We start from the raw sequence: 14,618 nt of genomic DNA, 5'->3' as shown, positions 1-14,618 counted from the left end.
CGAGTCCTGCTGCTGCAGACCGACCTTCATCTCCCAAAAGAGTTCAAGTCCAAGGAGCCCAGCGCCGTCGATTCAGTCCCAGTCCCCACAATGCATCTGTCATGGCTTGGGGAGCCACGTAGCTCCGTGGTGGCTCCACCCTGTTGTTGTGAACGCTCCTCCACGCTGTTTCCTGACCCTGTGTCCATGCTGAGCTTTGTCCATAGAGAAACGTTACTTATGCTGATGGCTTCGTGTGGCTGTGTGAAGCAGCACACTCCTGTATAGGCTGCCTCTTCTTACCCCGTACAACCTGCTGGTTTGTTACTCTTTACTAATAAAGAACCTGCTTGTTTGTATCTTTGCCTTTTCACTGTGTCATTCTCTGAAACTACTGTTTAAAGGTTTGGTTTTTCAGTGTGACCGTCCCGGTTTATAACATAACCTCTTAGATCCGTTGGCTGAGTGTTAAAAACCACATAGATCTTCCAAAATACGCAACATGATAATTACTCAAGACTTTATAAACTTCTTGCTGCTTGTGTAAAAGAGGTTATTTTTGTATTTCATGACCAAAGCATGAAACCGTCTCCAGGTAAATTTATTTTCAGATAGAAAACTGCAGATTTGACCTTGAGTGTGGCCCACCCAGACCAAATTAGCATGCTAGAGTCTGAAAAAAAAAAGAAAAAAAAGAGGGGGCAGAGAAACTGAATGCTTTTTTCCCAATTCAGTACCAGCAGACAGGTACAAAATGTCATTTGATCATGCGATCATAAGGCATAATGGCTTTAAGTTCTCTGAAGGAAAGTGCATAGATAAGCAGGAATCAAACCAAGAAGAGGCTTTTTAAGACAACAGCCAAAAGAAATTACATTCATGTGGAGAGAATTCAACTGGAAGAATATGGTCAGATTTTTTATAACTCCAAAGATTAAAAAATATGGAGGGGTTTACAAAAAATAATAGGATATGAGATACCAAAAACATGTAAGATATACTCTACTTGGGGAATCTAACACAAGATATAATACAAAAAGAGGATGAGTATCTTGTTAAAGTATTGCTGTCAGCCAGTAAAAAAACAATTACCAGAATGTGGTAGGCTACAAAGTAGACCCCCGACTGAGGAGCAGTGAATGTGCGCTGTGGAAGAGATTTTTGTAATGGAGAAAATCACACATAAACTGAGACTACAAGAGACACAATTTGAGGATAAATGTGAAAAATGGACTAATTACATAAGACGAGAAGAGGACACCACCATTGCCAATTACTGTAACAATAAGGATATTGATATAAGGATGAGTGTTTAACCATGTAGCCTATGTATGATGTGAACCTGACACTGTAATTGTTGAACAAAAAATAAGTTACAAAAAAAAAGAAATTCATTTTTTTTCTCAGTTATATAAGATTATGACATTAATTAAAAAAAAAAAAAAATTATAATAAAAAATAAACATTTCTAAATTGGAGCTGAGTTTTCTACACATGTATATTGCCTAGTAAGACCACCAGAGGAAGCTGTGGTTTCATTCGGGTTTTCTCCATGGATGTATTATATTGTAACTGGATACCGGACCGGAAAATGGCCGCCGTTCATTTCAATGGAAGTTGCTCGCCCATGGATGTATTATGGTTTTCTCAGGCGGCCGCGTGAACCAGTGGACGCACTTGCGCGGTGACGTCACGTGACAAACGCAAAAACTGACGCGACGACGTCGACTCAAGAAACTAAAGAAGGAAAAATAGATTACACACATAAAAAACATAACTGGTATTAATAATAATGGACGGTCCGATGAACAGCCCCAGCGCTGTCATCTGCATGTTTTGTGGAGAGCCGTTCACGCTGCCTGGTAAGACTTTAACCTCCTTTTTCTTTTTCTTTTTTACAGTTTATCGATCCGTGTTTTAACGGCTAATGGCGGCGCTGTAACTTAGCTAGCTCACCTGTTTGTAGCTATTTATGAGTTAAATACGCTTTTTTTTTTAATATAAGAAGTTTGACATAAATGTTATAACGTGGCCAATACAACTTAATGAAAATGTATTTACATTTTTAAAGTCTTTATAGGTTGTCGTTTCTTGTGCTAGTGGAGCTAAAACCTGAAACTAGAGCACAGACCGAGCATGTGGCGCCTAAACAGGTGTGGTCATGTTTTACCTGTTTCAGCCACAAGTACAAACCCAGAGTCAGACATGTTCACTACAACTTAAAATAAGTTTAGCAATGTTTAATTCATTATTTAATAAGGCTGCAACTAGCTGAGTCCAGGGAAACATGTGTATTGATTCAGTTTAAAGTTTCTGAATTTGAGGAGTTAGTAAAATCTACTAAGTCTTTGTGCATCACATTAGTTTCAAAAGCTGTTTTAGAAACTATGCAAAAATACATTGTCTCTATCAAAAAAGATATCAAAATAGACATAATGTCTATGAAAATGTGTTAATTTTAAAATTCTGTGCTATAATATAAGATGTTGTAAGATTATAACTGTGTGCTCTTATCATCACACATGTGACTTAGATGAAGCTCAGATCTTATTATATGAACAATTATTACAGTAAAAGCTTATGTATTTTCTAGCATTTGATATACTTATGTAGGAACCAGTGACCATTCATAACAGGGCTCCACAAAAATAATTGCAATGTAATTGCAGTGATTATGTTTCCTAGGGGAGCTGCAATTTCTTTGCAAAATGTGTCACATTCTCAGGACCCTACATGAGGGACATATCTGTTTGGTCCCATCAAACACCACATCATGAATTTAATATTAATTTAAATGGAAATGAAAAATAAAAATGACCATTCACACTGAAATTGCAACATATGCCTCCCTATATAATCATATTGTGCAGCCTTGCTTGCTTTTGAAAATATCATTACATTGCAATCACATTAATACTGATTACCACTTGCCAGTATCGTATGTGATGTTCTTTGTGTGTTTGGATTTTGTTTTCTTTTATAGAGGATGAAGTCGAAGGAAATCTTCCTCGTGTGCTGTTGTGTGGCCACATCTACTGCACTTACTGTCTACGGTCCATTCAGTTAGACGACGTCATTACATGTCCAGAGTGTGAGGTAAAAATGACCAGTGGCCTAGACGTATCTGAGGCATAAACAGCACAAGATGATGATGCAAGATGAGAAATGTGCTGTAGATGTTATCGTGATAGTAACGATATGAAATGAGCCATTGTACTTTATGTTTACCTGCAGAAAGAAACCAAAGAGTTGTACTCTGTCTAATATATTATGGTATAAACATGAAGCTATACTGTCGATTCTGATTTAATATCATGAGATACAGCAGGCCTAAGCTGTTCTGTACTGTGCTGTCGCAATATTGTTGTAACCTGCCGATCGTTTTCATAATCTTGCAGTGTGGCTTTTGAATGAGTGATTTTAGGGTGATGATGATATAATAAAGATCCTCCTCCGACTTGTGCAGGTGAAGTCGTCCCTGCCTGCAGGAGGAGTGTGTTGTCTGCAGGAGGACAGCAGAATCATCGGCCTCATCTACACGGCTAAAATGAACAAGAAAAGGTAAAAAAAACAAACAGTTTCTGATTATTTGACCTGCTCCTCGTTTAATCAGAATGTGTGATTGATTTTCTAAAGAGACCAGATCAGAGTTTAAATCGTGTCTTTGTTGTCGTCTCCTGAAGCCATCAGAACGACAGATCAAGGACTCGCAGAAGAGGCAAATTATCATCATCTCCAGAAAGCAATGCCAGAACAGATGTTGATCAGGTGTGTTTGGGTGATCACAGGGTTAACTGCCATTACTAATCATAAACATCAAGTAATAAAGAGATTTAAAATATCTACAGCGGGGAAAATCAGTATTGAACGCATCAACATTTTACTCAGAAAATATATTTCCAATCGAGCTATTGACATGAAATGTTCACCAGATGTCGGCAACAACCCGAGTAATGCACACATACAAAGAAATCCAAACATTTCTGTCCATAAATTAAGAAATGTGTAATAAAGTGAAATGACACAGGGAGTAAGTATTGAACACATGAAGAAAAGGAGGAGGTGCAGAAAGGAATGGAAAGCCAAGAAAGCAGCTGGAGTCTGTCAGTATTTAGAAAGTAATCCTGTCCCCTGCTAGTACAAAGTAACATCAGCTGGTTTAGTCCAAACTGACGCAGATGAAAAGGTTTCTCATCATGATGGGTAAAAGGCAAAGAGCTTCAGAAACTTATGTTGCAGAACATCCTGATGGCGTCGGTTACAGACGAGTCTGAATGCACCGTTTTATCCGTTAGTGCCGTTAATCCAGAAGTGAAAAGAACATTTCACCATAAACTGGCCACGACCTGGAGCTTCTCACAAGATTTCTGACAGCGTCAAAAGAAAACTAAGAAGAGTCGTCCAAGAGCCAAGGAGCCCTGACAGAGAGCTTTAGACAGACCTGGAATTAGCTGGTACAGTTATTAAAAAAAACCAAAAAACTATGAGTAATGCACTCAACCGCGATGGCCTCTATGCATGTTCACCATGCAAGTCTATTGACGCGTTCAATACTCACTTTCCCAGATGTATATATTTTCTGGTTCAGGATGCTTTAAATTCAGTCAAAAGGACAAAGCTGAAAGCCAATGATTTTAGACGCCATGGTTTAAATCCTGGTTGTGTTTTATTCAGCCTGCTGCTGTTGAGAAGATTGAGAAGCTTGAGAGGACGGTGGATGAAGCTTTGGTCCAGGCAGCAAAAAATCTAACCCAGCTGAGACAGATGCACGAGGTGAAACCTGCACTAGATCCAAAAAAATCTCTCACAACCTGAAAGCTATGTCAGGAAAACAGTGAGAGTCTTCTATATGTGTGTGTGTGTGTGTGTGTGTTCAGACTCTGACGACCGGCCTGGCGGAGCAGGTGAAGAGAGAGCGACTTCGGCTGGAGGTGGAGATCAGGCAAACGGCAGACAAGGCTTTACACGCCGTCCAGAAGTGGTACGGACAGTAGAAACCTGAGAGCACACCGCTCCTGCTTCTGTTCAGGTGAGTTTTACATCTATGAGGAAAGTGACATTTGCTCTGTGTTGAACCGATCGACAGGAGGGAGCTGCAGTTCAACCAGCTGTCGGCTGTGGAGAGTCGGTTTTCCACCAGCCGAGCTGAGGTGTTGAACATCGAGGAGAGGGTGAAGGCCCTGGAGATCGCCATGCAGATGGCCAGAGAGGTACGGCGGGTGCCCTTCCTGGAGCAGTACTGCACCCTGGATAAGGTAAGAAGCGTTACTTTATACTCGTGCACTGACCAGGATCACAAACACAGAGACAGGGACATTAGTGGGAAACAAAATGACAGTGAACGGACAGACAGAAAGAAGAAGAGGAAAGCTGGGACAACTGTGTCTCCTTGAGGAAACCTTCCTTACGGCAAAGCTTTGGCTCCGTCCTTCCTCCTCTTCTTCTTGTGTAGTTCAGGAAATTGGAAGTTCGTCACCAACTCCAATTTTGTGCATTCAGTTGCAGTCTAGGAGAACTTATTCGCCAGCCTTTATTTTTTAAGAACAATGACGAAGACGCGTAGGAGAAATAGTAAAAGTCGTCAGAAATAGAAATACCAAATTACTACTGACTGTAATGAAGAACTTGTTCTTTGTTACATTACAATACTGACCATTCACAGTGTAGAGTCCCATGCTGTAACCTTGACTGTGTGTGTGTGTTAGGTCCTGGAGACGTTGCAGGCTCCTGTCAATGATCATTCATTCAATATGGAATGTGTCACTCTGGGATCTGGAATTAGGTTTGTCCCCTGATTTTTCTCATTTATTTTCTTGTTCACATCATTGTTGTATCTTATTATATATTTATCACATAAACCGACATTTCTGTGACTTTCTTTTTTCTTCTTTGTAAGCATGGATATGGAGAGCCTTGCCTGTGCCTGTCCTGTAATGTGTTTCACTGTATTTCTTTTTTTTCTTCTCAACTTTGTATAATTTGTATCATTTTGTGGAAGGACCGCCTCGAAAATGAGATGATTCATCTCAAAGGACTATCCTGAATAAATACATTCAAATTCAATTTTTCATTTACAGTGTTTATCTTAGACCTCAAGTTCGGTTCTGGCGACCTGTGGAACAGGAATAAGTCCACACTGAGTTAATATCATGTACTCACCACTCGCTCTTCATCTCCTGTATTTGTGTTTTTTTGCTGTAGAAACATGAAGCAGAGGAACCTGATGAGTTTTTACCTTGTGTGTGTTTCAGCTGTGTTTTCCAGTCAGAGAGTCTGAACCAGAGTCTGACGCTGTCTCTGAAGATGAAAGTCGGAAGTCCAAAGCAGTAAATATCTCCCCAATAAACATCTACTCACTCATTTTGATTCATTTAATTTTTTAATTTTAATTTTTTCATGGTGCATGTGTGTCTCAAATTGATTCGTGTTTGTTTGTTTAGCTGTGTTTTTTCAGTTGCAGCGTGTTGTGTCTTGTTGTCTCCTGTCAGCTTGTCCCAGTCTCCGCCCGGCGGCCACCAGACGGGCAGCTCCAACAGGAAGTCGGCCATGCACCGTACAGAGGGCAGGAGCTGTCTGTCACCCAGTCGCAGCAAACCGCCCCCGACCCCTCAGAGGCCGGAGCGACGGAGCCCCGGAGCAAACAATCACTCGTCACGAGGCTCCTCCCCGAGCCCACGACCTCGCCGCCGGTCCAGCGCCTCGAGTCTGAGCTCAGGCTCCGACGTGGGAACTCCAGACGTGATTGTTGAGGAGTTTTTAGAGGACGGACAAGAGCACCGTGAGTGTTCCTCTGTTTTATCCAGCGGTGGACAGTAACGGAGTAGATTTACTTGAGTACTGTACTTAAGTACATATCCAGAGGATTTGTACTTTACTGGAGTATTAGATTTCTTTGGTACTTATTATTACTCTTACTTGAATACATTTCCAAGACAAAATGAAGCAATGAATGGGAGTGGATGTAAGTTCCGCTGTTTAGGCTGTTTCCAGCCCTCAAAGCCGCATTTTTTTTCCACAGACAGCGTCAGATGGAGACTCAAACATGCACCGAGAAGTTTATTTACTTCAAGCAAGCCGACATGTTTGAACACACCAGCACTGCAACTTCGGGCTCGCGCGAGACTCTGGGAGACTTTGAATTAGATCTAGTTTTACAAACATGTCGGCTTGCTTCAAGTAAATAAACTTCTCGGTGCATGTTTGAGTCTCCATCTGACGCTGTCTGTGGGAAAAAATTGCGGCTTTGAGGGCTGTAAACAGCCTAAACAGCGGAACTTACATCCACTCCCATTCATTGCTGCCGTGGCGATGCGGGGACAGACACAACTACCGCAAAACCGGAGCAATTAAACTGAAAATCTTCAGATTCCTTCTAGGGATGTCCCGATCACATTTTTTTGCCCCCGAGTCCGAGTCCGAGTCATTTGATTTTGAGTATCTGCCGATACCGAGTCCCGATCCGATACTTTGGCAATGCAGTAAAGTTTTTAATGTAGATCAACTGTATCATCCCACTATTTTTCTGTTCTTTGTGCTCTACTAGGGATGTAACAATATCACAATCTCACAATAATACTCTACCTCAATAACAAGCCCATGACATTTATTGCAGTATTGTAAACTCTCAATGTATATTAGCACAGTAGCTCCACAGTATAATATTAATGCCGTTATCCATAAGTCAACAACAAGAACATTTGGTCAAAAATAAAATAGCTTATCATGTCTTTCTCAATCACCAGCCTCTCTCCCCTGATCCCACCCTCTCCTGCCTGTCTGCCTCCCCCCCTCCCTCACCTCGCTCCTTCTCCCTCCCTCACTCACTCCGCTCCTTCTCCCTCCCTCCCTCCCTCCCTCACCCAGCTCACCTTGCTCCTTCTCCCTCTCTAACTTTAAATAAATACCTGGTTCTGTATCTGCCATCACGCAACACAACGGTAGTTTTTTATTCAACATGAGAAGTTTAACAATGTCCGCGACATCTGCGCGGTCGCTCCGTGTGTCGGTCTCACGTGCGTTACGTCGGACTCGCTCTCAGTAGAAGCTGCAGTGACTGTTGTTGCTGCAGGTGTGTGTAGCGCTCAAACATCAACAACAAGCTGCTTGGAAGTCAGCAGTGAAACAACGCAGCCACACGCACACAAACAAACAGCAAGCGCCGTCATTTCATATCGTTACTTGTCCGCGACGACGCAGCCACACACACACACCGTGGAGCTGTGCGCCACAGACCATGCACAAAACACAAGCACGCTGCACCGAATGCGCGTCGCTTTGGGTAATGAGCGCACATGACGAACGTCTACAGTAAAAGTAATGTGTTTGAGAGTGCAAAAGATGATACATCTGAACGCCCCCCATGCGGCCCGTCTTCGCTTTAGACAGATAGGAAAACCCTGACATGTAGATATGTAATATATCCGATTCCTGATCGGGATGTAACGTCCGATTCCGATCGAGTCTGAAACCACGTGATCGACCCCGATTTCCGATCACGTGATCGGATCGGGACATCCCTAATTCCTTCTTTTAGACCTAAAATGATAGGAAAATACACCCCCGAGTTGAATTCGCCTGGAATTGTCCTTTAATCCGTTTTTGATCAGTATTTTGTGTCCTCCTCCTGCAGCTCCTCCACCCACCGGACCGGAGCTGGCCAACGACAAATGGAGAATCCACCGCAGAGGGAGGAATCAGTATTTTGGCAACAAGAGAAATGGTAGATGGGGAGGAACTGTTAAATATTGTGCATGCATGTACAATATTTACATCTAAACATGTGTATCTTTTTTTTTATGTTCATGTTTGTATTTATATCATTTTTTTTTTTTGTCTCTCTCTCACTTCCCCTCCCAGTCACCCACTGGGTGGTGGTGACGCACGTCGTGAATCCGAGTCACTTCTACGTTCGCTACGTGGCGGAGAAGAGGGACAGCAGCAACCTGTCCAAGAAGGTCAACTACTTCTGCAGCAGAGACACGTGTTTCTTCACCGACAGCGACACAATGGAGACCGGTGTGTGTCTGTGTGTGTGTGTGTGTGTGTGTGTGTGTGTGTGTGTGTCTGTGTCTGTGTCTGTGTGTGTGTGTGTGTGTGTGTGTGTGTGTGTGTGTGTGTGTCTGTGTGTGTCTGTGTGTGTGTGTGTGTGTGTGTCTGTGTCTGTGTCTGTGTGTGTGTGTGTGTGTGTGTGTGTCTGTGTGTGTCTGTGTGTGTGTGTGTGTGTGTGTGTGTGTGTGCTAAAGTTTGGACCTAATTAGCAAATTAAATTAAAAGTTATTTAGGTCTCTTGCGACTGCAAACTTTTGATGATTGGATTAATTAGTGTGTGTGTTTGTGCACTTAATGAAGAAAGTTGGAAGAAGTTGACTGACTGGTTGTTAACTTCATGATTGATTATGTAAACAGATTTAGTTTTAATTATTTATTTTTGTACAGTTAAAAACACACAGAACATAATGAAGAGAGCAGCGTCCACCCAGATCCTGTTGAAATATCTCAAGATTATGAAAATACAAATAATATGACGACAAAAAAATGATTCAAACTATACAAAACAAAACTGAAAGAAATAATAAGCAGCTCTCTCATGCACACCACTTCTCCTCTGAGTGGAGTAAATCCCATGTGGTTCATCCCTCGCTCCTCTCCTCTCCTCCACCTCCCTTTTCCCTCTCTGCTGCTCTTACTCTCTGCTCCTCCTCTTCACCTGTCCTCCTCTACTCCTTATCTCCTATCTTCCTCTACCCCTCTGCTCCTCTCCTCCTCCCCTCTCCTCCTCCCCCTCCTCCCCAGGCTCCCAGGTCTTCGTCCGGTGGAAGGAGGGCCTCTGGTACCGAGCCACCGTGGTCGAGCTGCTTCAGTCTGGTTGTGCCAAGGCGGTTGAAACCTGTAAAGTCGCTCAGTTGTCCAGCGTCAGAGTTTTCTTCCTCGACTACGGCCTCACCAAGACCGTCAGCGTACAGAGGTGCGTGGGTGGACAGCTGGACGGACTGGAAACATCTGTGCTGGAACCATTTACACTGATGTGTCCAATCAAATCTGACCACAACCTCCCCGTAACAAACTGGATGATTTAATTCTGTTAATTGTCTAGCAGCAACTCAATGCAAAAACTCAAAATCTTACCAAGAATATTTGTCTTATTTCTAGTCAAAATGTAATTTCTAGTCAAAACAAATCAAATTCTACTTAAAATATTAAAGGGATAGTTCACCCTAGAATGATATTTCGCTCATTATCTACTCACCCTCATGTGGACTAAGGGCTGGAAGAACTTTCAGAGTCCACCGTCCCTTCTCTGAGTTACAGGGGTCTTGGCGTAGCAGTGCATGTCCATATAACGGTTGTAAAGGGACACCAGAGCTCTTCGTAAAAAAACACACAAAAAAAAACATCCAAATACCTCCATGCTGCTCGTATGTAATGTCCGTCTTGTGCTGAAGCCCCAAATTGCGTAATTGTCCCGAAAAGAATTAAATAAGTCTATATTTTAAGCTTGTTTGTAGCGGAAGCTTCTCGAAGCTCCTCTTCCTGGTCCGTCCAAATCTCGCGTGATTCGCAGTAACCGCACTGACGCCGGCGCAAATCACGCGAGATTTGGACGGACCAGGAAGAGGAGCTTCGAGAAGCTTCCGCTACAAACAAGCTTAAAATATAGACTTATTTAATTTTTTTCGGGACAATTACGCAATTTGGGGCTTCAGCACAAGACGGACATTACATACGAGCAGCATGGAGGTATTTGGATGTTTTTTTTTGTGTGTTTTTTTACGAAGAGCTCTGGTGTCCCTTTGCAACCGTTGCATTGAAATGCACTGCTACGCCGAGACCCCCTGTAACTCAGAGAAGGGACGGTGGACTCTGAAAATTCTTCCAGCCCTTAGTCCACATGAGGGGGAGGAGATAATGAGCGAAATATCATTCTAGGGTGAACTATCCCTTTAATTGTCTAGCAGCAACTCAATGCAAAAACTCAAAATCTTACCAAGAATATTTGTCTTATTTCTAGTCAAAATGTAATTTCTAGTCAAAACAAATCAAATTCTACTTAAAATATTAAGGCAGAAAAAGTAGCTTGTTTTTAGACACTTTTTACTTCTTTCAAGCATATTTTTCCCACATTCTGTGTCATAAACTGTAAACTGTTTTCTTGTCTGTAACAACATCTATTGCACTTCTGTCCGTCCTGGGTGAGGGATCCCTCCTCTGTTGCTCACCCTGAGCTTTCTCCTTTTGTTTGTAAAAACGGGCTATACTAATAAAATTGCCTTGCCTTGCCTTGAAATAAGTAGAAAAATCTGATAGTGGAGCAAGTTTTTCTTTCTTATAACAAGCACAAAAAACTTGCTTTCACTGGCTGATTATTGTACTTATTTCAAGTGAAAATTTGTTTGAAACTAGTGAAAATTATCCAAAAACAAGTTAGTTTTTAGGTGAGGAGTCTTATTTTAAGTGGAAAGAGTTTAGTTTTGACTAGAAATGATACACATGACAAGAAATAAGACAAATATTCTTGGAAAGATTTTGAGTTTTTGCAGTGCTCGTTAAATCAGCAGTCAGAAGCGTTTCCCTTCTGTTACTCTCACACCTCAGTGATGAAAAACTTTTGTCTAATTCTGCTAAAGAAGATGTTTACCTGCACAGGTATATAGTATGTAGGTGTGTGTGCTCTTTGTTTTGCATCAGACAGACCATATCCACTCTTCTCTTGCTCTTTCTCCAGTGGGGAGGGGGGCGCTGAGTCTTTGCTGAAGTGCGTGAACAACCTCCTGAGGAAGATGACGGAGGCTGTGAAGGTGGTGCTGGGGCAGTTTTCTCCTCAGGCCATCAGGTGTTCCCTCAAAGACCTGGTCCCATACGACCTGGTAAGACTGCTGAGATCCGTACAGACACAGAATCAAACGCTCTGGTGGACAAGTTGTGAGCTGCACATTCACCACGCTATGAGATAATAACACAACGTTACCACACAGAGTTGTTTTAGAGGGAAATGCAGAGACTGTTGATGAAAAAGTGCCCCCGACGGGAACGCTCATCAGCGGTTTTGCATGAATTTCCCTCTGAAACAACTCTGTGTGGTAACGTTGTGTTATTATCTCATAGCGTGGTGAATGTGCAGCTCACAACTTGTCCACCAGAGCGTTGTGGAGTTGTTGGATTGTGTATTTGATGAGTTTGATGAGGGAAACCAAGAAATCCCATAATGAGCCTCCGTAGCGTAGCTCTGAGCAGCTCACGGCTCTGCTCCGCCGTTCTAAAAATAGCTTGCACCGACAATTAAAGGTAATGAACCTACTGCTATGACTATTGGGATTATGGCAATGGGGCAATTTGCCAAAATGTTGAACTATCCCTTTAGCACACAGGTTAAAATATTTGCTACTGAATGAGCTAATGAACTCAATTATGAGTAAATTGCAATGACAATGTCACCATAAGGATAAATGATCTGATTAGATTTGATGGGCTTGGCTGCATGCACATTTTTTCTAACAAGCATAAATTTAAACTTGTGTCAGTGTTTCTGATGACAAACTTCCACCATACCCACCAACCGACCAACATATTTTATTTTGGAAATATGTTTCTCATTGCAAGAATATCTGTGTGTGTTGTGTGTTGTGTGTGTTTGCAGACAAAAGGCTGGAGTAAAGAGGCTCAGGTTGAATTCCTCAGTGTGGTGAACTCGGCGGCCGTGGAGATGAGGCCTCTGGGTCAGGACAGAGACGCTCTGCTGGTCGACCTGAGGAAAGCCCCCATGGACCAGTCCAGCGACGTCCCGTTCTCCGTCAGAGAGTACCTGGTGTTCATCGAAGTGGCCAGGTACCGATCTGAGTCACAAGGAGAAGAAAAAAAAAACACAATTTAATGATCAACAGTCCAATTTAATTTAAAGCAGAAGTAAGTGGTCCGGTCGTTTTCGCTAATGCTGCGTTCCAGGCAGGCTTTTGAAATCGTAAATTACAGCTTCAAGTCACAACTTACGACTTTGTAGCGTTCCAGGCAACCCACTCGTGTTTCTCCGACCTGTTTTACCGGTGAAAGTCACTATAACGGCCACTCGTAACTTCCGACCGGTGAACTCGTACCAGATTGAACTGGTACGACTTCACGGGTCGTCCCTATGTCGCCACATTCACGGCGTCCCTTGGCTGCACACACAGCCCTGCATGCCGTTCTCTCTCCTCATTGGATAAAAACTGTAGGATACGATAAATGTTTTCTCCTGGGCTCAGAGCAGAGCAGAGTGACTGACAGACCCGTGTTTCAGACCAAACACTCTATAGAAGTGATTGCTGTCGGAAGATATAACTATTTAAGACTTAGATTAACACAAATATATCACTTACTTCTGCTTTAATGAATATAGGATCAGATCAAAACAATCTCTCCTGTCTGTGCTGGAAGGTTTTATTCTCCGGTGACGTCGACCCGGAGTCCTCTGCTCTACTACCCCCCCGTCTATCCCAGGATCAACACACAGCTGAGCGCGGTGGTTTCCAACATCAACAGCCCCGGTGACTTCTACATCCAGCTGGTACTGAGCATGCACATGAATAAACACATCAACACCGTATGTTTTATAAAATCCTTAAAGGACAGGGGAGATCATTTAGATCAGCGGTGCCCAAACTTTTTAATCAATAATATAATAATAATACAAATGATTTTCTTGAATTTCAATATTTACACTGTGAAAACCCCATTTGAAATAATGTATGAGTTATTTATCTATTTGTAAAATAAAACACCATAATAGCATCGCCATTACCCTTTTTAATGCACGCACAATTTGGGAATCCCTGATTTAGAAGAACAAGAGGGTAACCCTTTAATGTACAGGCCATTAATTACATGATAATGTCAAGAAATAACAATTAATTGCGTAGTAACGTCAAGAAATAACCTAGAAATAACGGTCAATTTAATAGTAATGGTAGAGTTTAAAGATTACACATGCTTTTTTGGGAAAGGCCAGAATTTTTCTCCACCAAGTCCTTGCAATTGGCCGTTATTTCTACACAATCAATTGTTATTTCTTGGCTATATTTCTCGACACTATGAAATTGACCGTTATTTCTAGGCTATTTCTAGACATTATGTCGCAATTCATTATTTTTCTTGACATTATCGCGTAATTAACGGCTTGTAAATTGAAGGGTTACCAAAAAAAACAACCACAACTTTGCTTTTTCATCACTTCCTTTATCTTTTCACTCTCCTTTCACACTCAGGTCGACAACATGGAGTCCGTGTTGCTCTCGGCCAAACTCCAGGACTGTTACAATGCGCCCGGACAAGAAGATCTCTGTATCTATTGTCCTGTGATCGGAGAGGCCTGCGTCGCCCGCTACGACGACAAGCTGTGGTACAGAGCTCAAATCATAGGTGAGAGTGAACGTGTGCTTCACCTGTTGGTAATTTTTATTACTGCACAGTCATAGAGAATTAATCCGATTAAAGTTTAATCAGAGTGAAGATGAGTCTTTATTTTAGTTGAATGTGTTGCTTTGCTCTGTTTTAATAACATGCCGCTCTGTTTTTAATTCACTGCAACTTAGTATTTGTTAGTTATGCTTATTTATTGTTTTGTTTTATTAACTGTTACTGTACGCTGCTGGTTCTGAGCGCAAATTTAA

At 42.1% G+C, this 14,618-nt stretch overlaps 1 protein-coding gene across 1 annotated transcript in view; it reads left to right on the top strand.

Moving 5' to 3' along the window:
• The first annotated feature begins 1,667 nt into the window (after positions 1–1,667).
• Positions 1,668–14,618, top strand: part of rnf17 (ring finger protein 17) — a 33,554-nt gene continuing 20,603 nt past the window's right edge. The window contains exons 1-17 of the mRNA XM_085765252.1: positions 1,668–1,841; positions 2,963–3,075; positions 3,446–3,540; positions 3,663–3,747; positions 4,654–4,752; positions 4,857–4,960; positions 5,066–5,234; positions 5,685–5,761; positions 6,231–6,305; positions 6,468–6,757; positions 8,609–8,698; positions 8,836–8,994; positions 9,772–9,943; positions 11,702–11,843; positions 12,614–12,801; positions 13,387–13,516; positions 14,214–14,367. Coding sequence (XP_085621378.1) covers positions 1,772–1,841; positions 2,963–3,075; positions 3,446–3,540; positions 3,663–3,747; positions 4,654–4,752; positions 4,857–4,960; positions 5,066–5,234; positions 5,685–5,761; positions 6,231–6,305; positions 6,468–6,757; positions 8,609–8,698; positions 8,836–8,994; positions 9,772–9,943; positions 11,702–11,843; positions 12,614–12,801; positions 13,387–13,516; positions 14,214–14,367 — 2,212 coding nt within the window. The 5' untranslated portion in view covers positions 1,668–1,771. The remainder of the gene's footprint in view (positions 1,842–2,962; positions 3,076–3,445; positions 3,541–3,662; positions 3,748–4,653; positions 4,753–4,856; positions 4,961–5,065; positions 5,235–5,684; positions 5,762–6,230; positions 6,306–6,467; positions 6,758–8,608; positions 8,699–8,835; positions 8,995–9,771; positions 9,944–11,701; positions 11,844–12,613; positions 12,802–13,386; positions 13,517–14,213; positions 14,368–14,618) is intronic.

The sequence above is a fragment of the Trachurus japonicus genome, chromosome 21, assembly GCF_045865225.1.
Source record: "Trachurus japonicus isolate A0001 chromosome 21, Traja_1.0".
Classification (NCBI taxonomy): Eukaryota; Metazoa; Chordata; class Actinopteri; order Carangiformes; family Carangidae; genus Trachurus; species Trachurus japonicus.
The sequence above is the reverse complement of the archived record's forward strand: the minus strand, read 5'-3'. Positions and strand labels throughout refer to the sequence as shown.